The sequence below is a fragment of the Xyrauchen texanus genome, chromosome 30 (genome assembly GCF_025860055.1).
Source record: "Xyrauchen texanus isolate HMW12.3.18 chromosome 30, RBS_HiC_50CHRs, whole genome shotgun sequence".
Lineage (NCBI taxonomy): Eukaryota > Metazoa > Chordata > Actinopteri > Cypriniformes > Catostomidae > Xyrauchen > Xyrauchen texanus.
The window spans coordinates 20,160,137-20,187,780 of NC_068305.1; the positions used below are offsets into that span (position 1 = coordinate 20,160,137).

The 27,644-nt window shown below is 44.3% G+C and overlaps 1 protein-coding gene across 2 annotated transcripts in view; it reads right to left on the minus strand.

The window, feature by feature from the left end:
* The window catches only part of LOC127623811 (mast/stem cell growth factor receptor kita-like), a 47,033-nt gene extending 19,851 nt beyond the window's left edge, over positions 1 to 27,182 (minus strand). The window contains exons 1-9 of one of the 2 annotated variants that reach the window (XM_052098335.1): positions 27,035 to 27,182; positions 17,243 to 17,500; positions 12,796 to 13,080; positions 11,006 to 11,145; positions 8,897 to 9,065; positions 8,101 to 8,287; positions 7,797 to 7,912; positions 7,150 to 7,264; positions 525 to 709 (exon numbers count right to left, since the gene is read on the minus strand). In XM_052098335.1, the coding sequence (XP_051954295.1) occupies positions 525 to 709; positions 7,150 to 7,264; positions 7,797 to 7,912; positions 8,101 to 8,287; positions 8,897 to 9,065; positions 11,006 to 11,145; positions 12,796 to 13,080; positions 17,243 to 17,500; positions 27,035 to 27,089 (1,510 nt within the window). In that variant the 5' untranslated portion in view covers positions 27,090 to 27,182. Of the gene's footprint in view, positions 1 to 524; positions 710 to 7,149; positions 7,265 to 7,796; positions 7,913 to 8,100; positions 8,288 to 8,896; positions 9,066 to 11,005; positions 11,146 to 12,795; positions 13,084 to 17,242; positions 17,501 to 27,034 lie in introns of both variants that reach the window. The other variant, XM_052098334.1, reaches the window with a different exon arrangement.
* Between the last annotated feature and the right edge of the window lie 462 nt (positions 27,183 to 27,644).

The following is a 27,644-nucleotide window of genomic DNA, read 5'->3' on the forward strand; positions in this document are numbered from 1 at the left end:
AAAAGGTACCAAGAAATACTCAAAAGTGCAGAAAAGATAATGAAGGAAGTCAACAAACAAGTAAACAAAATAATCTGATACATAACTACAAAGACACCAAAGCAAAGACACACACCCAGACCACACAGATAAGCACACAACTGCTACAGTCTGCACAGGGACAGTATGTGGGCAAGGCTGATTTAATGACAAAGTGTGTGGTATGCGAAAAGCCAACAAATAGGTAATCTCTGAATACAATCAAGAACCTTTCCATAGACCTAAGATATTGAAACATTCCTTTTTTGACTTGGAGAAATTCTGGTTTATTTTGATAGATAAACTATTCATATTGGACTTAACCGTGACATAAACAAACATGACATAAATTAACTAAGAACTGAATAACATTTATGACCTGGTTGCGAGATTCCAATGATAATGAATTACTACCTGGAGTGTATTATCAGTAATTGTTACCTACAGCCTTCACTCTTTGTCTGAAGGAGTGTGTGTCTGTGTGTTTTTGTGGGTTATTTGCTCACCGCTGATTGAGAAGAGAGTGTAAACGATTTCTCCGTTGGCAGATGCCACACATTCAAGGGTGGGATAATTGTTCTTGGTGATGTTTAGACGGCTCTCCACTGCGCCCTTCCCAAAGGGTGGATTCGTCATAGTTACGGTGACAACATCCTCCTCCTCTTGAGTGGCATTCAGCAAATTGGAGCACCTGAAGAGCGATAAAAATAATGTATTTGTCTTAGTACTGGTCATGACTGTGTAGTTGTTGTGTAGATTAGTTTTCCAAAAACCCTGCATTAAAAAGATTCAAGAAAAATAATACTACAAAACTAAACATCTAAATAAATAAAAAGTCTTTAATGCTGACAGATCTTTACATGTAAAACCATCCATTTAAAAAAAAAATATTGTTAATATAAAGCAAAGGCATTTCAATATATTTAATTCTAGCAAACTTAAATAATATATAAATGATTTATCATCAATTTATAACATTATTCTTTGTGTTTTATTACCCTGGCATTAACTGTTAAGATAAAGCAAAGGCATATCAATATATTTGATATCAAATATCAAATATATTTAATTCCTGCAAACTTAAAAAAATAAATATATATATATAAATTATTTGTAATCAATTTATAAAATAAAAAAATTAATAAAAAAAGCACTAAGCAACACTGCTGAGATGGTTTTTTAAAAGACGAGAGAGAGAGAGAGAGAGAGAGAGAGAGAGAGAGAGAGAGAGAGAGAGAGAGAGAGACAGCATTTGGCATCTTTCTATATTCTGACTGCAGAAATCCACCACTCTAAATGTCTTTTGGGAAGTCACAGAAACATAATTATGGATTTTTATTTTGCTTTTGGATCACATGGGGAAAATATTATTTTAGATAAGACATGCACAAGATTTGTAATGATCTACCTCAAAATAACTTCATACTTCTTTTTCTAAAGAAAGCAAAGTGACAGACCTTGAGGAGCTCTTTCTTCTGATGACATCAGAGTTGAATGCATTGCCATCAAGTGCTTTGATTAACATGTTACTCCTTTACTGCATTACTCATTTCTCAAAAGCTCTTTCTTCTCACAAAATCAAGTACAATGCTACTGAGTTGAGGCCAAAGTTAGCTTCAGATATAAAACCACAAAATAAATAAATAAATCTTGATTGGTTTACATTCTTTGTGAGGTCTTTTTATTATTGAGAGATATTGGCAAAGTGTGGGAAACCACACATGATTTAAAAGTGATCAAGCAAATGAGTTTGGAGTGTCTGTTAAGAAACTATCAAACGGATGACAGAAAGCCAGCAAAACCAATAGACAAGATCAAAAGGCACATTGCACTGTATGTTTATATTCTCAAACTGAAGCTGGCCATGTTATCCTAATCAGATTTGATCATCATGAGGAATTGATTGGATGAGCTTTTGACTAGGTCTGTGCTAAGGTGTTCTCTCAACACTGTCTCTATCTAAGAACAAACAACACCATGGGAGTGGCTTGTTCCCATGTCAACTCACAGTGTCAAATGACAAAGCAGCCAATAACTCATTTGATTAGACAAATTACTCTAGGCTAAAGCCTTGTTGTCCAATCATCAAACATCAAGTTAGCGGTTTAGCAAACTCGTCTGCCACAGGGCTAGGAGGAAGTCATCCAGGAACACATCTTGTGAACACTACTGGGAGTCAACAGCGCATGTCTTCAGCTCAGAGGAGGTGAAAGGCTCTATGTGCAAGCGATACACCCGACCAACTGTCCCGGACTTACCCGTTCTTTCGTGTAAAGACACAGGATGAAACCGGCTCAACCCGGAGATTGTAGAACCTCGCAAATGTGTTGGGTGTTGCCCAGACCGCTGCTCTGCAAATGTCTGTTAGAGAGGCGCCACTGGTCAGGTCCCAGGAGGCCGCCACACTCCTGGTAGAATGGGCTTGTAGCTCTGCAGGAGGGCTTCCTTGGCCCCGGGGGACGCGATAGGTCATTGAGCGCAGTTCCTGCAGCACATCAAGAACAGGACTACCCAAATGCAGATTTTGAAGTGCATTGGACTGGTGTTGGTTTCAGGAGGGGGCATGGCATGCAAGGCAGAAGTGGTCTGTCCAGTGGCACTGTAGGCTTTGGAGGCCAGTGACGACGTCATCCTACAGGCCCTGGAGGAGAGCACCGGGCGATCCCACCATGTGGTGGCGTTTTCGGGTACACAGGTGGATCGCACCCACTCTGTCCACCTGGGGGACCGCCGGGTACTGGGGATCGCTCCACCGTCGAGGGTAGTGAGAGCGGAGGAGCGAGGAGCCGGTTTTGGACATATGCTTCCACTTTGGGAAGCAGGCATTCGCATACTCAACTACATCGATGACTGGCTCATCATGGCCCGCTCCTGAGAGTTACTATGCGCCCACAGGGACCAGGTGCTCAGGCACCTCAGCTGTTTAGGGCTTCAGGTCAACTGAGAAAAGAGCAAGCTCGCCCCGGTTCAAAGCATCTCTTTTCTCAGCATGGAGTTAGACTCGGTCTCACAGTCAGTGCTAAAATGCCTCACCGCCTTCTGGCCAGGCACGGCGGTCCTTTTAAAACTTTTCCAGAAGCTCCTGGGGCTCCTGGGGTCGATGCATATGAGACCGCTTCAGCACTGGCCCCAGACTCGAGTCACGAGACGAGCATGGCGCCTCGGCACGCACCGTGTGATCATCACCCCCGCCTGCCGCAAATGTTCAAACCCTGGACAGACCTCTGCTTTCTGCGGGCAGGATACCCCTTGCAGCAGGTGTCCGGACGTGTTCTGGTCCGACGCCTCCAAATTGGGTTGGGGCGCCGTGTGCAATGAGCACGCAGACGAGGGCTGTTGGATAAGGGCCCCACTGCGCTGGCACATAAACTGCCTAGAGTTGTTGACTGTACTCTTTGCCCTGTGGAGATTTCTCCCACTGATTCAGGGCAAACATGTTTTGATCAGATCAGACAGCACCACCACAGTAGCGTACATAAATCGGCAAGGTGGCGTACGCTCCCGCCACATGTCACAACTTGCCCGTCGTCTCCTCAAGTCGCTACGCGCCACTCACATCACGGGCAACCTCAATGTGGTGGCGGACGCACAATCACGACAACGCTTGCCCAGTGGAGAGTGGAGGCTTCACCCCCAGCTGGTCCAGCTGAATTGCGAATGGTTTGGCAAGGCTCAGGTAGACCTGTTCGCCTCCCGAGTGACCTCCCACTGCCCGCTCTGGTATGCCGAACGAAGGCTCCCCTCGGGGCAGACGCGCTGGCACACAGCTGGCCCACGGGGCTGTGCAAGTACGCATTTCCCCCAGTGAGCTTTCTTGCACAGGTGCTGTGCAAGGTCAGGGAGGAAGAGGAACAAATCACTCTAGTGGCCCCCTATTGGCCCACTCGGACTTGGTTCTCGGATCTCGTAATCCTCGCGACAGCCCCTCCCTGGCAAATTCCCTTGAGGAAAGACCTTCTTTCTCAGGGACGGGGCACGCTCTGGCATCCGCACCCAGACCTCTGGAACCTCCACGTCTGGCCCCTAGATGGGAAGATCTAGCTGGTCTACCACCTGCTCTCATAGACACGATCACTGAGCCGGAGCCCCTTCTACCAGGCAACTTTACGCCCTGAAGTGGAGCTTGTTCACGAATTGGTGTTCTTCCCGGGCTGAAGACCCACAGAGGTGCGCAGTTAGGTCAGTGCTCTCATCCCTGCAGGAGCGGTTGGAGGGGAGGCTGTCCCCCTCCATCTTGAATGTGTATGGAGCTGCGCTCGCGGCCCACCACGACGCAGTAGACGGCAAGTCTTTGGGTAAGCACGACTTAGTTATCAGGTTCCTAAAGAGGCGCCCGGAGATTGAATCCCTCCCGGCCAAGCCTGTTCCCCTCCTGGGATCTCTCAGTGGTCCTCTCGGGCCTTCAGAGACCCCCCCCCTTTGAGTCGCTAGAATCAGTCGAAATCAAGGCCCTCTCCCTTAAGACGGCCTTCCTGATCGTGCTCGCCTCCATCAAGAGGGTCGGGGACCTAAAAGCGTTCTCTGTCAGCAACACCTGCCTGGAGTTTGGTCCGGCAGACACTCATGTGACCTAAGACCGACCAGGCTACATGCCCACGGTTCCTACGAATCCCTTCAGGGACCAGGTAGTGAACCTGCAAGCGAAGCCAGCCCTTCATTTCTGTGTCCGGTACGTCTAGACGTTCTGAGCAGCTCTTTGTCTGCCTTGGTGATCAGCGGAAAGGGAACGCTGTCTCCAAACAGAGGCCTTCCAACTGGATAGTTGACACCATTACATTGGCCTATCACACCCAGGACGTGCCCCTCCCCTTGCGGAGCCAAGCACACTTGACAAGAAGTGTTGTGTCCTCGTGGTCACTGGCCAGAGGCAACTCCCTAGCAGACATATGCAGAGCAGCGGGTTGTTGTAGAAATTTTAATGCTAGTAGCCTAGTCCCTGTATCTAAGTAATGTAGGGGGGGAAGATCTGCTTCTGTTGGAGACCTTGGGGAAAAGAGGTATAAAAAACAGCCCAGCCCTTCCTGAATCGTCTCACTCGTGTCACAGTGTAATTTCTCTGTAATGACTGGGTCCTTCTTGCAAGAATAAATATCTTTTAAAAGACTGTTTGATTCAGAGTGTCTCTTACGCAGTGATAATGGTTGGTTAATAATTTTTTGCCACAACAGGCAACACCCAATACCTTTATGAGATTTTACAATCTCAGAGTTGAGTCGGTTTCGTCTAGTGTTTTTCTCAGGTCCGAGCCAGTAGAACTCGGTAACACGCTGACAAACTGACCGGGTGGAATGCTTGCACCTAGCACCCTTTCCCTCCGTTGAGGTAAAACCGTGCGCTTTTTCTCCCAGGTGATCCCACTCACTCAGCTCCCTGGATGACTCCTCCCTAGCCCTCTGGGTCCACAATTCGCGGAGGAATTTGCCGACCCAATCCACTGCAGGTACTCAAATCTACCCTGTACTGGAATAGGTGCTCCACAGGTCAGGGCTCCTACGTGAACTTCCCCCCGTGTGTATTTTCAGCGGTACGGTCCCCTTACGAGTGGACCCGCGTCTCCATTGGGACGCTCCATCCTGTCTAGGGTAACTATAAGGATTCCGACAACTTTATGTGGCATTGGGGGAAGTGTACGTGCAGTCTGATACAGCTGGTCATTTTGGCATGTCAAGTACCTGCCCGCTCCTGTGTCAGCAGTACATGTACATGGCTCAGCGCATGGCGTGATTTAAATTGGACCCCTAGTGTTGCTTCTTCAACACAACGTTGCAGTGAGCGACAGATGGGGAACGTCTAGGTTACAGATGTAACCTCCGTTCCCTGATGGAGGGAATGAGACCTCCCGGCCACGTCGCTGAGCCGAGCCACTGTTGTGGCCGGACCATTTCCGGCTCCTCAGAAAAATCCTGAATGAAACAGATGCGTTTCCCGGCCTTTATATCCGTATATCCGGGGGCAGGACATGCAAATTCTGTCTGCCAACTTCTCATTGGCCTTTTTTCATAGTTCAGAGGTATATTCGGCGCTCAAGAGAGACCCCTAGTGTCGCTTTTTTTGACACAATGTCTTGTTCCCTCCATCAGGGAACGGAGGTTACATCTGTATCCTAGACGTTATTAGTTCTAGTTTGCCATTGGTTCTTATGTTATTAGTTCAGTTTTGTCATTGGTTGTCTTGTAATCTTGTTACCCCATGTCTGTATATTTAAACCCTCATGTTTGCCTTTGTCCTTGATCAGGTAATGTTGGTGTAATGTTTGTGTAATGCTGTAGTCGAGTCGAGTCGAGTCGAGTCGAGCCGAGCCTAGTTAAGTTCTGTCGTTCTGTTCTTGTTTATATTCTGTTTTGTTTTATTTTGGATTCACATTTTTGGATTTATTGCACTTTGTAAATAAACTGCACTTGGGTTCATCAATTCATCTTCCTCTGTGACTCCTGTCTTTAGCCAGCAACAACATTACAACAAAGTCTCACCAAGTTTGTTGTTAATAGTCATTGTTATTTGTAATTACATTGTTTCAAAAATAAGTAAAAATAATACATATTACTGCACAATTTACTACTACTAGCTGTTCAGAGATTATTAATATTCTCTATTCAGACTTTTAATAGTCTTCTATTTGGACCATTAGTCATGAGTGCAATGGAGGTTTATATATATATATATATATATATTAATTCACTGATGCCGCTGTTGGACAGTGTTACATGGTGACTTGAGGAAAATTGGTGATAATGCTATTTTACCAATTTTTCCCTTTTCAAATATTTCCCTTTCCAATTTGTTTTGAGGTCCTACATCCTTTGCTTTCTTGAATAAATCACCCCTTTAGAAAAATGCTCAAGGAATGTATAAACTATTTTTGAAAATGTGTGCAATTTGAACTCTTGCGCAATTGTCCACTATGGACTGGTGCTCCAAGTGCTCAAAGCCAGTTTTGAATTAAACTTGGCGTGTAGGAGTGTGCTTCATCTGGTTTTTGACATCTGCCTTTCATATTCAACTCAATGTTGGTACAACACTGTTTCTTATTGTCTGTAAACACCAATACTTTATTCTCTCACATAAAATGACTTTGTCCAAGTTTCTGGGCTTATTAAAACTACTATGACTGTAAAACAACTGTTCACATACCTTGAATGTGGTTGGTCACAGTAATACCACCGTATCTGAGGGGTGGGGTAACCCTCAGCCACACAGCGCACCTGTCCATCAATAGGGCCTTCATAGGACACAATCTGTGGTTTACCTAACAGTCAAAGATTGGTTCGGGTCAGTTTAATATTCCTGGTTAGTGAGGTGGATGTTTAAGCAGCTGTCTCGTTGATCCTGTGCATGCTGTCAATTTTCTAAAACAAAGAAGTGATATTAAAATAGCAGCCACTCTTAACCACTTCATGACATCTGGAGTCTTACATTTTGGGCAAAATGTGAGACCTGTCTGTGGAATAAATCTGTTTACAATGGGTAATCAATAATTCAAAGATAATAGAAAATGATTTAACAATGTAATCACATATTTGTGGTCTTAACCAAACCCTTTCTTATCTGTTTTGACATGGTTCAAGTTGGCCTCTACTATTGTTATATATAAGGGTCTTACTTTGACAGTTAAGTGCTTTTAGCCAACAGAATAAGTCACTATGGTGACAATGAGCGAGGCAATTTGATTTGTCCTGAACGAGAATAAACAAGTGTCATTGGTCATATATGTTCCAAATTCTTTTCAGGGAAGTGAAAAGTCCAAATATTTTCCATTTGCATTAAACATTCTCACTCACTTATGACGTGGACTTCGAATGTTTGATGAACAGTTGCGCCTTGGTTCGAGCATGAAAAGGTGTACGCGCCACTCTCTGACACCTTGAGACGCACCAGTTTCAGTTCGCTGGTGTAACTGATAAAAAAAAAAAAAAACAACATTACCTAACTATCTTATGAAAACACAAAATATATAATTGGAATGAAACATAATAATATTCTTACAGTCGCAGTTACTTAAATGTGATGTGACATGATAATATGCAGATATACAGTAACCTGATTAAAACATTGGACCTTCACCTTGGACTTGAAAAAACATACCTGTTCCCATTTGACTGGCTGGTAATGACATGATCAGTAGTATTGGTAAGTTTTACTCCACTGTAGCTCCAAGAAAATGTGTGAGGTTTAGGGTAAGCATCCATTACCAAACGCAGGGACAGACTTTCCCCAGCCCGCACTCTCTTAGTGCTGTTATCCACACTTGTTAGGTTAATAAAGCCTTTACCTACACACAGAAAAGAATCATATAATTTTATTCTCTGAAACATGCTAGCAGTACAAGTATATGTTAACATTAAAAGGGATAGTTGACCCAAAAATAATTTACTCATGTCGTTCCAAACCCAGATGACTTGCTTTCTTCCATGGATCACAAAATGAGAAAGACTGTAATTGTCACCTGTGTCTATGCACTTACAATAAATGGGGACTGAAGATTTCAAGCTCTCGTAAACTCATGACATGCAGAGCTAGGACAGATGTCAAGATTTAGGGTGAATAATAATTTCAGTTTTGTTCTGTTACTCACACAGGGCTATCTTAGCTTTTCAGATGATTAGGAATATAGCACACAAGTTATATAGACTACTCGTATGATACTATTATGGTTCTTTTGCATCCTTTTTGAAGCTCCAGTCTCCATTCATTTTAATTGCATGAAAAAGACAATCTATGATATGTCTATTTTTATTTTCAATGGAAGAAAATCATATGGGTTTGAAATGACATGACGGTGAGTAAATGATGACATAATAAAAATTTTTGGTGAACTATTCCCTTAAAAACACAACAGTACAAGAGTCTGAAAATAGTTTTTGGAAAAACAGAGACTTACCATATATGTCAACCCAGACTGATTTTGCACTTGTCCCTCTCTCATTCATTGCCTCACAGCTGTAACTCCCTGCATCCCGTAGCATCACAGACGCCATGTTGAGGGTGGCTGTTCGCATATGGGATATGGGCTCAGTCAGGAGGAGTGAGGCTTGCTGCACTGATGGTTGCTTGGCACATGCAAGAGAAAAGAAAACACAAAGCTGACTGGGCAACTTAGGAGAGATATTTGCCCCCTAAAATTAATTTTTATGAGAGCATATTTTTTAGGTAACACTTTACAATAAGGTTCTATTTGTTAACTTAAGTAAATACATTAGGTATCATTAACTAGCAATGAACAATATGCTTAAAGCATTTATTAATCTTGGTTAATGTTAAAGGTGCAGTATGTAAGATTCAGAAACCCTTGTTATTAATGACACATGTGGCCGTTAAGTGAACTGCAGCCAGCTACATGTTGCTCGTGCTTGTGTACACACTCCAAAAGGACGCGAGCAAGCGAGCATCGGCCAAAACAATGACATACCATACAAAGAGACCGAACGTGATCCACCGGCATCATGCTGACAGATGAGGTAGCATCATTAAAATTACACAGTACTATAATCAAGAAACCAGCACCAACGCCTGCCATGGTTAACAAGCCAACGACCACACCTGTAACCTCAACTGTCCTAGAGCCAGTGCCTGTAGCCTCGACCATCCCAGAGCCAGTGGCAGTAGCCCCATCTGTCCCAGAGCTAGCTCTTGCGGAGCTTATAGACCTAGACTTGATTCTCACCCTGATTCCCACCCTGACTACCATTCATCCTCCACTGGTTCAGGACAGCATATGGACACCCTGGTTCCATCCAGTGCCCTTGCACATTCCGCCTCCACTGGCTCCACTTAGGACATTCGCTCCTCCTTCTTCTGATCAGCCGGTCCCCCTCAAGATACTAGCTCATCCATCGGCCCTGGTGACTTCACAAGCAAGGGGATCTTTCGACCCTCTGAATCCACCTTGGCCCTCTGAGCCCTGGACTCCGCCTTGGCCCTCCGATTCTTCATCAACACCTCGGCTCTACGTCCCCTTGTCTCCATCATGGGCCGTCATCCTATCGCATCACCTGGGTCCCTCATCCCTCCAGCTCCGCCTTGGTTCATCGGTCACCTGGCCCCGCCTTCAGCTCTACCAGGGACCTCCTTCCCTCCATCTCCACCTTGGTCCTCTGCCTCACTGGCTCCGCCTCAATCCTCCGATTGAGCTTCACTAAATCACAGCTCCACTTTGTCCTCCAAGCCTTCGGCACTACCTCGGTCTTCTGAACCTTCGGCTCCACCCTGGCCCTTCCAGCCATCGGCTAATCTCCAGACACCAAGTTCCCTGGCCTCGCACCTCGAGCCTCTCACGGCTCCACCTTCCATGGCTCTGCCCCTCGAGCCTCTTATGGTTCCACCCCCTTGGCTCCACCTTCCCTGGCTCCGCCTCCCATGGCTTCGCCCCTTGAGCCTTCCAAGGCTCCACCTTCCATGGCTCCGCCTCCCATGATTCAGCCTCCCAGGCCTCCGGTTCCTATCCCAGCCCTGAAGCCAACCCCCAGGCCCCCAGATCCATTCCCAGCTCTGAAGCCACCCCCCAGGCCTCCTGATCATCTTTCTTGGACCTTTCCTCACCTTCTGCATCACCCTACCCTCCTAATCCATCTTTGGGCGCATCTATTTTTAAGATTCCCCCCAGACTTAATTTCCCATAGTGCAATGCCCTCATCACTTCCACCTGTTTCCAATCATCCTCACCTGTCCTCCATTCCATCATCTGACTTTGTTTGTATAAATACCCTCCCTGAGAAACAGCCTTTCAGGTCATACTCAATCCATATCACTGAACTGGTCACAAGAACGCATGACCAAATAAACATATTATGAGATGATTAATGTATACTCATTCCTACGATGTGTGCTTTAATTTTGTAAACATTTATATTACTCAACATAATCTGGTGCTATGTGTAATAAAGCCTGGAGTATGTATAAATGCATGTGTTGTGGTCTCTGAGACCGTCATAGTGTACCACAGGTGTGCTTAGGTAAACAGGTGAGAGAACGTTTGTGAGAGGGCTCTTACAACTCCGCTTGGAGACTTCCACTTGATTGTGATGTCACTGTTGACATTTGAGGTGGAGCAGGATAGGGAGAGCTTTTCCCCTTGGGTGAGCAGCATTCTTTGAGGCTGACCCAGTGTGATCAGAGGTGGTGCATCTGGAACTAAAAGCAAAGAAGCACATGCATTGTATCAAAGCAGCAGGAAAGGAAGAGCAATGTAAATTGGGGTATCATGGACATGCACATGTCTGTCGTTGTCCTACTCTGTTGTCATTCAGTGTCCCCAAATAGTATTTGAACACTTAAGCCACACTTGAAAATGTTTTACATTTCATTGGGTCACACTTTAATTTACAGTGTCTGCATTACTGTGCATTTACATAAATTGGTACTAAATAATATTAATGAACTACATGTACATACTGTGTACCTATTTTGTTCAACTGCATATACAGATATTACACTTTGTTATAGTTATTTAAGAAGTATCATTATAGTAAGTAAATCATTTTAGTAACATGTAATTTGTGTAACAGACACTGTAAAATAAGGTGTTACTATTAAATGCATAAGATATAAAAATATTGAACCAAACTGAGTTGAAATTAAGCTAAACCTTTCTTTGGAGTACTTCACTTTCTCAGCCAATTTTGCAATTACTGTTACATGGATAGTTTGCACATAAATTAAAGTTCTTTCATTATTTATTCTCCTCACATTGTTCCAAACCCATATGACTATGTATTTACAGTATACATTTACCGAGAACTTAATTAGGAACACTGTGGTCCTAATAAAGTGCCCAACACGGTCTTCTGCCGCCTCAAGGTTCGATGCGTTATGTATTCTGAGATGCTATTCTGCTCACTACAATTGTACAGAGGGGTTATCTGAGTTACCAAAACCTTTCTGTCAGCTCGAGTCTAGCCATTCTCTGTTGACCTCTCTCATCAACAAGACGTTTCCGTCCTCAGAACTGCTGCTCACTGGATGTTTTTTTGTTTTTGGCACTATTCCGAGTAAACTCAAGAGGCTGTTGTGCATGAAAATCTCAAACAAGCTAAAGTACCTAAAAACATGCCATGGTCGAAATCACTGAGATCACATTTTTTACCATTCTGATGATTGATGTGAATATTAACTGAAGCTCTTTACCGGTATCTGCATGATTTTATGCATTGCACTGCTGCCACATGTGTAAGTGTACAGGTGTTCCTAATTAAGTGCTCAGTGAGTGTATTTATATTATCTTTCTTCTTTGCAACACAAACAAGATGTTTTACAATGGAAAAAAGATGAAACAGAATGGTGACTGAGGCTAACATTCTTCCTTACATCTCCTTTTGTGTTGCATGGAAGACAGCTAGTCCTATGGGTTGGGAACAACAAGAGGGTGAGTATTTGTTGACAGAATTTTCATTTTTGGGTGAATGAACCCTTTAACCAACTAGTGTCAAGATCGTTTTTATTCTATGTATATGTAGAAAGTCAGTTCTTCTCAAGTTCACATAGATGTCCAAGCAGTAACCATAGTTCATATAATTAACTATGGACATATTTTACTAAGTTTGATTTAAAACTTGAAAATATGTTAATTTAATTCTGAGCAGCATAGCTATTGTTTCACAACAACCTTTTATATTTTGCTTGAATAGAGTGCATATTTCTTTTAGTTTTTTTAATAAATGCCACTGGTTTGATAAATATATTTTTGATCTAATAACAATCAAAAAAATGTAAGTCTGGCTTAAGTGTTCAAATTCTTTTTGGGGCCACTGTATTTTTAAATGTCTCTCATTCTCTTTCTCTCACCGAGACGGACATTCAATTTATATTCTCCGGATTTAACCGTGGCTCCTGCCAAAGTCCCGACGCAGATGTAACATCCCTCAAAGTGCTTCCTAACATCTTCCAATGCCACACCCATCTCAGTGCTGGACGAATATCGCAGACTGTTAGGCAGGGGCCGTCCGTCACATTTCTCCAGGTGTAATTCTGACATATTGGAGTCCGTCGGCAAGCATGGGATTGTGGCTGTGTCTCCTTCTCTCGCAACAATGTCAAACACGATGCCCCTTCTGAAGGGATTTTCAGGATCTGCTGAGAGAAATGCTAAATCAAAAACCAATGAAACACAACCAAGGGGCTTAGATTATGATATTACAGCTCAGAGCAAGAGAGAGAGTGCCACAAAAAGAGAGAAAGTGAAGGTTCAAAACTAACCAACATCACACCCAGCGTAATAAATAAGCACAACTAACCCACACTATCACTATCAGTGCTCATTCACTGTCAATGTAGCCCTGAAAACCATGAGTTCGTGATTTTGTGGTTTGAGAACTCTTGATCTGATGAGGTCAAAAGCAAAAACTTCCAAGTCTCAATTGGAAGTTTTTTTTATATTCATGTACATACTTGAAAGGAAAATATAGATAGAGAGAGGTATAAAGAGAGGTATAAAGAGAGGTCATGCTAGTATCTTTTCAGTCTAGAAAGCTGTTTGTGAAGATATAGGAGACTAAGTAAAAACAAAGTGTTTTGCACAATATGAATTACACAGCGTGATCAGAAATGCTGGTGTATAGAAAGAGAGGGAGAGTGAGAGAGAAAGACAAAGACAAAAAAAAACAAAGCATGGAAAGTGTTCATAAGAACTACAAGAACATGCAATCACACTTAAAGGTGCAGACTAGGGATGCACTGACACCACTTTTTCTCTTCCAATCCGATTCCGATATCGGAAATCTCAGTATCAGCCAGTACCGATCCCAATCCAATACCAGTGTTGTTGTTTTTGCATAATCAGTTTATAATATCTTTACATTATTTTGTGGAGCTAACTGGGTGTGCTATTTATTATGTAAAGAAACACAAACCTCTAACTACACATTATTTCAATATAAATCTATAGCTTATTAAGAAACACTTTGTTATGAACTAGTATACTGGATAATGTTGCAGCAAAATTAACAGTAATTCCAGTATAAGCCATCAGTAGAAAAGAAGCATTTATTTTTAAAAGAAGCATTTATTTACTCAACTTGAAGAGATTCAGATCTCTTTTTTGTTCAATTAAGTTGTAAGACATCAGCTCACTTTTCATTCACACAGTTATTTTTTGGAACCCATTCAACTTAAATATTATTATAATTTGTAAACTAATTATAATAATATATTATAATAGTAATATATAGTACTATATCTCACTTTTAAACCATCATGCTTTTATTTTGACATTCTGAACTCTCCAGGAAGTCCTGTATGTGTCTGTTTGTAGGCAAGTTCACAGAAGTTTAATTAGCTTCTTATTCAAATTCTGGTAAAATGCACCTCTGGTGCCATTCTAAATGCATATTATAAGTGAACCGAACTATTGAGCATCTACATCTGAGATGTTGTTTGTGAGTAGCGCTCAAATATTGTGCACCATGTGAAGGCTAAAAACAGCCGTGTGCGTATAAACCATAGACTGTAAAAAAAGATGGACGACGCACCTTCGCTCTTTTCCATTGGTGAGAACTGAAGCCGCCAGTGTCCCGATATGGCGCTGACATCTTGGGACTTGAGTCTGCGCAGTTGCTTTTTCGGGACCAGACCTGCGCAGTAGTGAGCAGGAAGTAAAGCCGTGAAATCAATCGCAAGCCCACGCCCCTGCACTTTTGACTTATGCAGTGTGAAATAATTAATTATAGCCAAAACGTCTCGATCGCCCCCCGGTGACTGGTCCTAGTATAGGTCATAAACCACGCCTCCCCATGTTATTCAACGGGACGTGAGACCAACTAAACAATTAAATTACACTTCACATATCTTTTTTCCAAAGATAGTTTCTGTCATTTACTGTAGTTTCTATCACGTTGATGTAATTTCAAGTGTTTGTTTTCAAAATAAGTTTGTTTTTAGTTAGTTATTTGATGCTATAAAAACGGTGCTGTGACATCATGATTGACAGCTGTGATTGACATGTTCTCTGAGCGAAGTAGTCACTGAAGCACCAACTGAATTTTTTTCGGGATCTTCGAAGGACTGAGGAGATTGGAGCTTTAAATTTAATATCTAAATTTCTATAATTAATTATTTCAATTATTTTTTGTGATTGATTCAGCGAGATTGAGGGCGGGGCCTTGATTTTGCGGCTTTACTTCCTCCTCTCTACTGTGCAGGTCTGGTCCCGAAATCGCAACTGCGCAGACTCAAGTCCCAAGATGTCTGCGCCATATCGGGACACTGGCGGCTTCAGTTCTCACCAATGGAAAAGAGCGAATGGGCGTCGTCCAACTTTTTTTACAGTCTATGATCTGCAATATGATTCTATATGTTCATTTATCTCCTTATGTGCATAATACTATATTCTGCAGTTTTTTATCTGCTAATATGATAACGCTGCATAATGTGATCCATGTTATTATGTCCTTTCCATAGTTTATATCCCTTGCTTTCTTTATCTAAGCATATATATGAGAGACATATCGTGATCCTACACACCCGGTCCCGTATTAGGCTAATTTAGCCTCCGTGACGGATAAAGGTCGACTGCAGAGGATCGTGCGGGAGAAAGAGATCGTTAACGGACATGTCCGTCATGTGTGTGTTTATGTTGTCTTTTAAGTTTATCATTAAACCATTATTTATATCGTCAAGCCAGTTCTTGCCTCCTCCTTTCCATTGATCCCTTTACACTGGTGCCGAAGCCCAGGAAGGAGGAGGGATACGCCGTAGTAGAGTTCTCGCCACTGCCGTCCACAACGGAGCAGCCGTGGCCATCTGCCGGGGGACGAGGAGCCCAGCCGCCTGAAAGAGGACGATGGCCGCCGACCGCGAGGGGAGAAGGGGCTCCTAACCGACTGCCTGGAGCAGTCAGGGCCGCTGCTAGGGGCAGAGGAGTTCCCTACCAGCCACTGAAATGCGGCGGGGTTTAAGACCGCCGTCCGCGAGCGGGAGGGGCTCACTGCCGACCGCCTGGAGCGAGAGAACCGCTGCCAGAGGTGGGGGAGACTCCTTCTGTTTGCCGAGAACGCGGCGGGGCGTTCCGTCCGCCAGGGGCTGGAGGACTGTCCTGAACCGCCCGGAGAGGCGCGGCTATCGTCCGATAGAGGGTGGAGGAGTGGCCGAGGAACAAGCTGAGGCGTATCGGAGAACTGGCGAGTAAGAGTTTTTTTTCAGCTCTCTCTCCTCTCTCTCTCTCTCACTGTCGCTCTGCGTTGGCCTTTTCCCTCTTTTAAATTTTACAGTTTTTTTGGGGAGGGGGGGGTTCTACACTGTTACAGGAAGTACCCCCCATTTTTATTATTTCTGTTTCCCTCCCCTTGTCCCCTCCCTCGTCCAGGTAGATGGGGATGACCTGCCGGCAGACTAGACTTAAAGCACGCCCTCCCCAAGGGAAAGGGGGGGGGGGTGTCCGTCAGGCCGGGGGCTCCCCAGCCTGAGAGAACGAGGGAGGAATGTGGCAGGACGGAGTGCAGGGCCGGGTCGTGATCCTACACACCCGGTCCCGTATTAGGCTAATTGAGCCTCCGTGAGGGATAAAGGTCGACTGCAGAGGATCGTGTGGGAGAGAGAGATCGTTAACGGACATGTCCGTCATGTGTGTGTTTATGTTGTCTTTTAAGTTTATCATTAAACCATTATTTATATCATCAAGCCAGTTCTCGCCTCCTCCTTTCCATTGATCCCTTTACACATATATATTGATATTGTTTATTGGTAATTTACAGTTGAATCATAACTGTATGTATGTAGACAAGTTCTTTATTTCTGTTTGATTGTTTACTACAGAAACTACCTCAGTTGTATACTGCTATGTGTACAAGGTTGAATCTTGCACAAATAAAAGGTGGAAAAGAAATCTGATAACTCCTACTCCCCCTGATCAGAGTACTGTAGTGGTTAACACCTTAAAAAAATGGCATTCAGTGGAGCAATCCCCAAAATGTTTGGCTCAACTATTCTCAGATTCAAAGAAAACTATATTCAGAGAAGAAGAACAAATTTTGTTTTCTCAGTTTCAGTGTTGGCGTAGTTACTGAAATTTGGCTTTATAGGGCTGTATTCAGTATCTCTGTTCAACCTCTATCTAGACATGCAGAGACTATTGCTAACAGGCATGCACATGCCGTTATGATGACCTAGTAAACACCAAATATCCTGTAACTAAGGTCTAACAGAGAAGGCACTTATAAGAGATACAGAGGAGTTGTACAGGTAATTACATACACTGCCCTACAGACATGACACTCAAATGCACAAATGGCCAACTTACCTTTAACATATACATAGATGGAGCTCTTTTCACCAGACATCTCCTCCTGACACGAATATTTGCCCATGTGTTGTGGGCCGGCTTTGGTCACTTTAAGAATTGTCAGTTGGCCCTCACGTTCCCCCTTCAGTATCCGTGATGGACGATCTTCTCGCAGCCACCGCACGGAACTGTTGCTCTGGCAACGCAAGCTGAAGTCACCATACAGTGGAACTGTGAGCCGGGGTGCATCCGGAGTGATAATGGGTCTGGACCTACCTGAGTGGAGAAAAATAAATAAAAAATATAGATGCAAGCAGCGATACCGGGGTCAAGCCAATTATCGGCACCATGAGCAGCAAAAGAAGCTTTGTGACATTATTTTGGTTAGAGTCTGATGAACAGTGTTAGAGGAGTTAGAAAAGTAAACTTTCAATCATAAAAAAACTGATTTATTTTACAATGAAATAAAAATAGCTAGTTCTTAGAATTTTTGTCCAGTATGTGGCGCTGTCCTGAAACTGCTCAGGTAGTATCTGGGCATGATGGTTATCGTGCAGGAAAGCGTTCAAGAGTTATAAGCCAAAGTAGCCATTTTTTTCATTTATCTCCTGACCAGTAGGGGGCAGTGTGCCAAAATGCTGTAGGTCACCTCAGGGCCTAATGGTGATGACACGTACCAAGTTTTGTCCCAATCCCTCAAAGCGTTGCAGAGTACAGCCTCAAGTTCAACCCTCAAATCCATTTTGGCGTGCTCTTCATCTAATTTGTTGAAGCACCCTTCGAAAACTGTATGGTTTATTAAAATTCTGTGAATGTTATGCCGTGGGTGCCTCTAGGTGATGCAGGTAAATTTTTGTGCAAATCGGACAAACCGTCTAGGTGGAGTTTGAATAAGTAGGTTTTCAAAACATTTAATACGAGAATTTCATTTCTAGGACTCACAGTTTAAAAGTTATTAACATAAACGTGAGTGCAAATTTGGGCAGTTGGTGGCACTAGAGGGTTTGAGGTACAGACGGCAAATTTGCTGTGGTAACAGTCCTCTATCTGAGGGCCAAATTTCATAACTTTCCCGCATAGGAAAACTAACAAAAACAATAGGGGTCTTTTGCCCCTTTGGGGCTTGACCCCTAATAAAATAACTGTAAATATAGCAGCCACAAGTATAAGATAAATAAGTTTAATATTTGACAAACTGGCAAATAAATAGATTATTTTAAGGCACATGCAATGTATGGTTAACATATGGACAAAACAATATGCCATATTAACCACTAATCGCTGTGGTATTCGAAGGGTTTGACCCACTGCAAATGAAGGGTTGCAGCAGAGTATTTTAGTCAATGTTCATGTGGTAACCCTGCATTCTGCATTGCCTTTTGTTAAATAAAACACTCCATGATCTCGTCTTGCCAGAATACAATATTGTTGATTTTGTCTCGAATATCTCAAACATATCAAGTGCACACACACACACACACACACACACACACACACACACACACACACACACACACACACACACACATCAAAGCCCTCTGAAGTTACATTAATGGCAGTTAAGTGTGATAAAATAGACAGTTTCTCAACAAATACAAAGAAGCTTGTGTTAAAAGTTCCTCTCCAACAAATTTCTTTAGAAATTACAATTTGACTTGAGACAATTCTGCAGAACAGACGTCTACAGAAGAAGAAAAATGCAAATAAAAAAAAAAAACTTCTCCTTTCAGACGTTTTAGCTTAAGGCATCTTGGCTGCCCCAAGCATCATTCTCCATTGAATGTGCTGCATTGCCCTATACAACTACAGAATTTTAAGGATGTTTGTTAATGATATGAATGTGGCAAGTCTTGTAAATAAATCTGTCCATGAATACATCATTTCTCAAGTGCACTATGAACTAACAGTAGCCATTCTTGTCTCCCTGCATGTCAGGGGGAAACGGAAAGAATAACTGATGAAAGGAAAAAGAGGGAAATGACAGTAAACAATTAGCATGAGAAACGAAAACGACAGCTGGTAGTTAGTATCATCAAATTTTGTCAGCGTGCATTACACACAATGAAGTTCACCATGGCATAGCAACCCCAAAGCAAATGGCATATTTCCTAAAGAGTAAATCTGATTGTTATTACATATAAGGAGAGAGAGTAAACAGGGAGCCAAGGGCAAGTAAACACCTTGTTTGGCAGATAAAGGATTGCATGGATATTCAAGGATATAGTAGTGGGCTGATATGTTTACTCTTGGTTCATGGTAACTGGTAAATACTGTGTTTAGTTGAGGGTTAGGTCCCCTGACATAAAAAAGTACTTTTTAGATTTCCCATATTTCCATTTGCAACTAAATTGGAAAATTATTTATAAGCCAATATACGCATTGTAGTCTTCAAGATTTATACTTCAAAACTAACATTTTTGCATTGTTTATCTATGTATTGAAATGGTGACTAGGAATATGTCTAAAAAACAAATTTTGATAATATGAAGAAAACGTATCGGTTACCTAACGTAACCTCGGTTCTCTCTAGATTAGGGAACGAGTATTGCGTAAGCTAGCTTACGCTACGGGAAAGATTCATCTTTTCTGAGATATTGAAGCCAAAAAATTATCCTTAATTTTTGTATCCATTGTCAACGCAGTGCGGCAGCTGCTGACCTTGAGCGGGCTAGCTAGCGAGCTCATAGGTTGCTCTGTGGCAACTGCTGCAGCCTATAGACGAGCTTGGGCAACTCGCGATCCAATGAGAGGCGTCCCGCGCTCACTGCATCAAAGCCCGCCAAAATGGGCGTGACTAGAGTGCATATAAGCGTAGTTCGTAGGCTGGAACCCTGGTTTTCATTGACTGAAGCGAAAAGTCGCCGTGGCGCTGAAGACGGCCGGCTACGCAATACTGCTCCCTCATCTAGAGAGAACCGAGGTTACGTTAGGTAACCGATACGTTCTCTTACGAGAGGTTCTCTCGTATTGCGTAAGCTAGCTTACGCTCACGGGAACCCATTGTCAACGCCGTCGCGCCAAGCATCCACTGTATGAGCCCCAGGGAATTAAGGGGGACCCGGGAGCCCTTATGAGTGGGGAAATAATATTTGGCCGGCAAGAATGCGGGTCATTGATTGTGTAATACATAAGCACATAGTGGGAAGGGAACGACAGAGCGGCGGTGCCGGTCTGTGTGGAATGTGTCCCATCAGTGCAGCTCACCAGGGGAGCTGTAGCGTATTAAACCGCTAGTAGTTTTGCCTACAGAGCGGGCACTTCCATATTGTAAAATCTGACAAAGGTGGAGGGGAAGTCCATCCCGCTGCCACACATATGTCGTGAATGGAAATCCCGCTGGACCATGCCCACGAGGATGCCATGCCTCTAGTGGAGTGAGCCCTAATGCCCAACGGGCATGGCAGGTCTTTTGACGCCGTACGCAGCAGCAATAGCGTCCACTATCCATCTAGATAGTGTCTGTTTCGAGGCGGTGAGACCTTTGGTGCGCCCTCGAACGAAACGAAAAGCTGCTCAGAGCGTCTGAAAGCAGCGGAGCGCGCAGTATACAATCTCAGTGCTCTGACCGGGCAAAGGAGATTGGCGTCGCGTCAGCTATCGGGTGCTGGCAGCGCCGATAGGGAAATGACCTGTGCTCTGAAAGGAGTACCGATCACCTTGGGAACATAGCCGTGTCTAGGCTTTAAAATGACCTTGGTGTCACTTGGTCCAAACTCAAGACACGCAGCGCTGACAGACAGCGCGTGAAGGTCTACCACACGTTTGACTGATGACAGGGCAGTCAGAAAAACGGTTTTGAGTGAAAGGTATTTCAAATCCACGGATTGAAGTGGTTCGAAAGGGGGCTTTCATAGTTTCGAGAACTATAGAAAGATCCCAGATAGGAACCGATGGGGGCGCGGGGGTTCATCCTTCTAGCTCCCCTGAGGAAGCGGATGACCAGCTCGTTTTTACCCCATGACTGGCCGTGCAGGGGTTCAGCTGAACGCCGCAACGGCCGCCACATACACTTTGAGCGTGGATGGGGATCTGTCCTTATCCAGCAGCTCTTGTAGAAATACGAGCAGCGACGACACCCCACATGTTCGCGGGTCCAGGTCTCTGTCGGTGCACCATTTTGAGAACACAGACCATTTTGACGCATAGAGTCTTCTCGTGGAAGGGGCTCTAGCATGTATGATGGTGTTTATTACTCCTTCTGGCAGAGCGACGGGTAGTCGTTGATCACCCACGCATGCAGCCCAGCGCTCTGGGTGGGGATGCCAGATTGTGCCGCGAGCTTGAGAGAGGAGATCTGCTCTCACTGGGATGGGCCACGGCGCTGTCAGTGACAGCTGCGTAAGCTCCGGGAACCATGTCTGATTTTCCCAACGCGGGGCTATGAGGAGCACCGAGTGACGCGCTTCCCTGATCCTCTGCATTACCTGTGGCAATAGCGAGACGGGAGGGAAGGCGTAAAGCGGGCGTCTGGGCCAGTCCTGGGCCAGCTGCGTCCTCGCTTCGAGAAAAATATTGGGCAGTGAGAGTTCTCTTTGGACGCAAAGAGGTCTATCTCTGCTCTGCCGAATAGGTGCCATAACTTCTGGACTGTTTGAGCGTGCAGGGACCATTCCCCTGGGGGAATATTGTCTCTGGACAGTCTGTCCGGGCCGTCGTTCAGGTGGCCTGGCACGTGCGTCGCCCTCAGCGAGCGCAGGTGGCACTGGGACCAACTCAGTATGCGTTTCGTCAGATGGAAGAGGTTCCTGGATCTGACACCGCCCTGACGGTTTAGGTAGGATACCACAGATCTGTTGGACCAGGACGTGGTGACCCTGAATGACCGGGAGAAAGCGCACGAGCGCGTACTCGACCGCTATCATTTCCAGACAATTTATGTGAAGGAGATTTTCCTGAACTGACCATAGGCCGAAAACCGGAGAGCCCTCGCAGACCGTGTTGGACGCGTCTGTCAAGATGACTTTTCGGCGAGATACAGCTCCCATTGTCACTCCCCGCTGATACCATTCAGCCACTGTCCAGGGCTGCAGAGCTGATATACAGGTCTGAGTCACCTTGATGGGCTGGCGGCCTGTGGCCCAAGCCCGGCGAGACGCGCGGGTGTTTAGCCAATGCTGAAGCGGGCGCATGTGCAGTAAACCCAGCTGAAGTACTGCTGCGGCTCCATATGTGACTGAGCCATAATCAGCCAGTCGTCCAAATAGTTCAGAATTCGCAAACCCTGACTCCGCAGAGGTGCGAGCGCCGCATCCATGCACTTCGTGAACGTACGGGGTGCTAAGGACAGGCCGAACGGAAGGACGGTGTATTGATAAACCTGGCCGTCGAAGGCGAATCTCTGTATGGATCTGTAAAACGGCCATTGAGTGCAGAGCAGATGCAGCTTGGCCAGCGGCGGAATAGGCGCGGCCAACATAGGCGGAAGTCGCTCTGCAGGCCTTAGACGGGAGCACAGGCTTGGAACGCCATCTCGCGGAGGGCGGACAAAGGTGTGCTGCTACCGAGTCCTCGACCGGGGATGGAGGAGTAGCCTCTTCAGTGGCGCCGCCCACCGACGCGAGAGGTGGAGACGTGGGAACGGGTCCTGGCTGAAAAAGGAGCGCTCCACCGACTTTGCAAGCTCCGTATGTAATTCTGGCAGGAAGGGAGCGCCCGGCCGCGGGTGTAGAGCGGCGATGGCTTTGAAGAAAGCAGCCGCCAAGTCTGTTGGGTGCCTGCTCAGGGGCAGTGACCACTCGAGCCCGAGGCAGTCGACGGCCTGTGTGAGGAGGCGTGTTAACTCCCCTTCGACCCGGCGCGGGTCCTGCTGGATTCCTGGGCCGAGGAGGAGGCTTGGGAGCCTGACCACTCTCGCTGTCCGAGCCATGATGGAACAGCGGCCCTTATCCTCCGCCTCGTCATCCGAGATGGCAGCAGTGCGGCCGCCGGCGGCAACTGCGCTGGCCCCGGGGCGGGAGGGTGAAAGCGATGCTCGAGGGAGAGGCTCCGGCGAGGCAGTCGCTTCAACCACAGTTTCCGGCAGCCTTTGTGAGCGGCGCTTCTTCCTGCACGGCTGAAGGTAAGGCGGCGCGGTGGTTTCTGCTTTGAGCGCTTCGAGTCGAGCCCGCAGGGTCGACATCGGTAGCTCCTCGCAGAAATCGCATCCGCCCTCAGTGAGGGCGAGCTCTGCGTGCCCCAGTCCCAGGCAGAGAGCGCAGATGATGTGGCGGTCTCCTGTGCTGAGAAGGGCGCGACATGAGGCGCAAGTGGAGCGAGGCATCTTGAAAAAGACGCCGTATTCTTTTGTGAATAGTTCGTGAGAACTAGCTTGCTGAATAAAAGGATACGTCGTCGGATGGCGTAGCTCGCAGGATGGCTGAAGGTGGCTGAGACGGCCGGCTTCTTCTAGCGCTGTCCACGCTTGCTTGATGCCCCTCGGCTTCCAGGTCAGCGATGCGAAGAGCTTCGTGTAGTTGCTTCAGGCTAAAATGAGATAATCTGATAAAAACTTCAACTGCGGTTTAGCCTGATGGGTAGCTTGCCTCTATGCAACCGTCACTCTATGGCACGTAAATGGCATCTGCGAGGTCAGGTTCTCTTACAGAGAAGAACACAATAACAGTTGTGCATGTGTACTTGCCTTTTCCAGTCCAAACATCTTCTCAGCAAGTCTGTTTTAGAAGCACCAATGTAAATCCTTTCCCATATACAAGTAAAGTGACCAAAAAGACCAATTGGTCATGTGCATGCATATGGCACAATTTACATTTTCTCTGGAAAATGTTTAAAGTTCAAGAGATCTTTTATGTTAAATACACCTATCAGCTATTCTGAGTTGTTTAACAGAGGTGATCAAATGGGCTGGAGTGTTTAATAATGTTGCTTGATAAGGATGCCAGGATGCGAGGACATTAACCAAACTCTAAATGTTTAGGTATACTTTGTTCTTCCGTGTTCTAGGTCATCTTACACACAGCCAAGCGCTCAGCCTTTCAAAGTATACTCTTCTTACAGTGAGCAAATATGAATGTGTTCGGTGCATGTGCCCTCCTAGACTATAAAGGAGTTACACCTTTACAGTCAAAGGCAGGTGCGATGAGCACATATGAGGACTGTCTGCATGTCAAGAAAATCTTGGTCGCACACAGTGCTCATGACTACATTTTTGTCATGCATATTGTGTGCGTTCCGATCAGTAATGAGGACAGCCGAAGTTAAGATTGATCCCCATAGTATTCATCCATATCCTTAAATGGTTCAATGTATAAATAAACGAATAATTGGGAATTAAACAAATTCACTTTTTGGTTTCCTGAGTTGATAAAGTTACATCGGGGGGCGTGCGCATAGCTCAATTCACAAGCACCAATTAGAAGAGCAAGGGTGAGGAAAATGTTATAGAAATCTTGGATAAATATTGTTATGGTTATAAAAATTTTAAAGTTGACTTAATGTTTGTAAATGTACATATAATGATCTATAATGTGAAAGTGTTTCAAACAATCTAGAAAGTTATTCCAAATAATTTGAAGTTATCTACATTAGAATCATTTTCCATCTGCCCCACTATACCAGAGGCAGATTGACAAAGTGGGACTGGGTGATGCTGAAAAAGTGGGCCTTTTATTATTATTTTTTTGGCACCTACACCTTTGTGTCATGGATATGCATGTTTTCTGAAGTTTTCTATTAATCTTTGAGCCTATACACTGGTGCGAGTAAAATTATACCTACTATATTCAAATACTGAACTGTATTTGTCTTTGGGGATCCACGGCATCCACCACACTTTCCTCTCCATCAACGTTTGCGGGAGACAGTGATATAAACACAGAGTAGTCCACTGCAAGGTCATAGAAGAACATTCCACTTCAACCACCCCCCTCTCTGATGACTGACAGGGGCCCCGTAGAACAGTGAGCACCAGGGCCCCTTGTTACCTTAATGCACCCCTGTTTGCCAGATGGAAATTTTCCCTGTGTTTTGTAAAGTTTTAGAAAAATATTTAAAACAAATGGTTAATCTTAATAATCTTTATATATTTAAGGAGTTTTAGCAACTTGAATGGGTTAATTTTGAGTTGATTTAACAAGTGAACATTTGAATCTGAATGTAAGGGTTATGTTGAAAACAAAGTAAGTACCATAAACTATATTCAAGTACACATCCCTGTCTACAGTGTTTAAGAGAGCCAAAATGAAGTGTCCCACCAGTGTTGCCTGCCAAAAAATCTGGGATATGGTCAAAAGACAGTCTCAAAGGTTCTTCTTTCCCGTGTCTAGCAGCCTCTTTCTTATTGCTTTTGAATAAGGTAGGAGACATTCAAAGCTTTCTAAAAAAAGTATAATGTCAGATAATATGCAGGTTTTCGATCAATGAAATGTGCAAGGAAAATTAAAATGTCCAAATATCCCACTTTACCGAAAATCACACTATGCATACTATGGGCATAACTATAATATTTTCAGTATGAGTATAAGTAGGCTGTTAACTTTTAACTAAAGTTTGAACAATTGTGTTCTCGTGGTTCTTATCTGAAAGCCCTCAGCGCTCTATTTCGAAATAAAACCCAGACGCACAACAGTCACTTGAGCGCTGAAGCCCTCTGGCGTTACAAAGTTGTTCTTCAGATTGCCTTCATGTGTAAACAACACATTTTCAGGATCGCTCTAACCCTGATCATTTGAGAGCAATGAAATGGTTTATTAAAAAAGATCGCTTGAGTTGGGTTACCCCAATCGGTTGTGTCACTCTGCATTCTCCAGGCACAATGACGAATACGAGGAATTTAAAATAAGGGAGAAGGGAAAAAAGAATGGAAAAAAGAAAGTCACGTTGTAGCATACAAACACCTTCTAATAGCTTACAAGCATAAAATAAATACAAATAAAAATTGCCGATCATTTACATATCAGTTTTCACAGTTTTCGTTGTCAGCAACGGCAAAACCCATCACTAACCTACATATCGGGAAAATTGTGAGCCAATTTATTCATCTGAATAACGTTTTCACTATGTCTGGCCTCTCGCCTCTATATCGTACCCAACTCAGTAATATTTAAAGTGAATAATATCACTATACGAGTGCTTTTTTATAGACCACACTCATTCCTACATACTTTTTCGCCGCACGCACCTGCGCCTGAGACTGGCACGCGCGAGCCAGAGTGATTAATTATTGAGAGAAGCGCGCGAGGTTAAGCTATACTTTACATTCTCACCTGCAGCTCTCCGGATCAATATCTTGTTTCAATGATCGGTTCCTGTAACCGCTTAAATTGTCGGCCCATAGAGCCATCACACTGTCGCTATAGGAGAAAGGATTCACTGGGGTTATCAGTGGAAATTCTCATGCATTAACTTGTTAAATATTCATCTTTAAAGACTGTGGCGCATTCAGGAGTTCTGCAATTACAGAATGAGCTCTAATGAGGTGCGAAAACTCATTACGATAAAGGGAATGTGATATATTCATCATGGGAGAAAACAACAGCCTCTGTGAGACCACGCATATCTCAGGTAGTTTATGTTTACACTCAGTAGCCTATGCTTTTATGAAGACCCTCCATTAGTCAAGAAGCAGCAGGTCCACGAAATTACGGTCTGCAAGACAAATATAAACTGTTTTACTTTTACTTTGATTAATAAATGTAATTATAGGCTTATTCAAGACGGCTGCCTCACATCCCGTCCAATTTTAAAGGTGTAAAAGTGCAGTACATTCCTATTCTCTTTAACAACGAATAACATTCTGTACTCTTTCTCTTTGCTTTAAAAGCAATTTGAGTAGCCTATATAAAGGAACAATAAATTATACAAATAGCGTCCTACCTGGTTGGAAGATTAACTGTAACAAAACAGAAAACAGAACGCAGTGATGGTCCATTGTTATAATTCCATCTATCTCATATGTGCGCGAGTCCGCTTGGTACTGATACTGTCTCGAGCTCTGTAAACCCGCGCAACAGTCGCCAGTGCAGTGAGAACTCCCGTCTTAAAGGGCCAGCGTTGTTTTCTACCTCGCACTCTGTACACGAGGTCATGCGGAACGACGTGTTCAGAGGCTCATAAACATGGGCGGGGACGGAGAGGTAACATCGACAGTAATAGTTGAAGTCATACCTGAGAAGCACAGGACAAGTGCCACTGTGTTGCCAATTTCACACAGGGCTTATCAAATGAGAAATTTAAAGTATATTGGTTTCTTAGTATAAAGATTGGAAAGGAGTTAGTTATCTAATGGACTAAATAAAAAGTGTGAAGATTTATAAGAGTCCTTCAAATTCAGTAAAAGCTCTTATGGATAATAACGACTGATAACACTGTCCTGACAACACATAGGCTTGTAAATTCATGACACACACAGAAAAAGATTTAATAAATATGTACATGGCCTCAAGGGAACCACTTTATGGAATATGCAGGGAGTGTAGATTTCAGG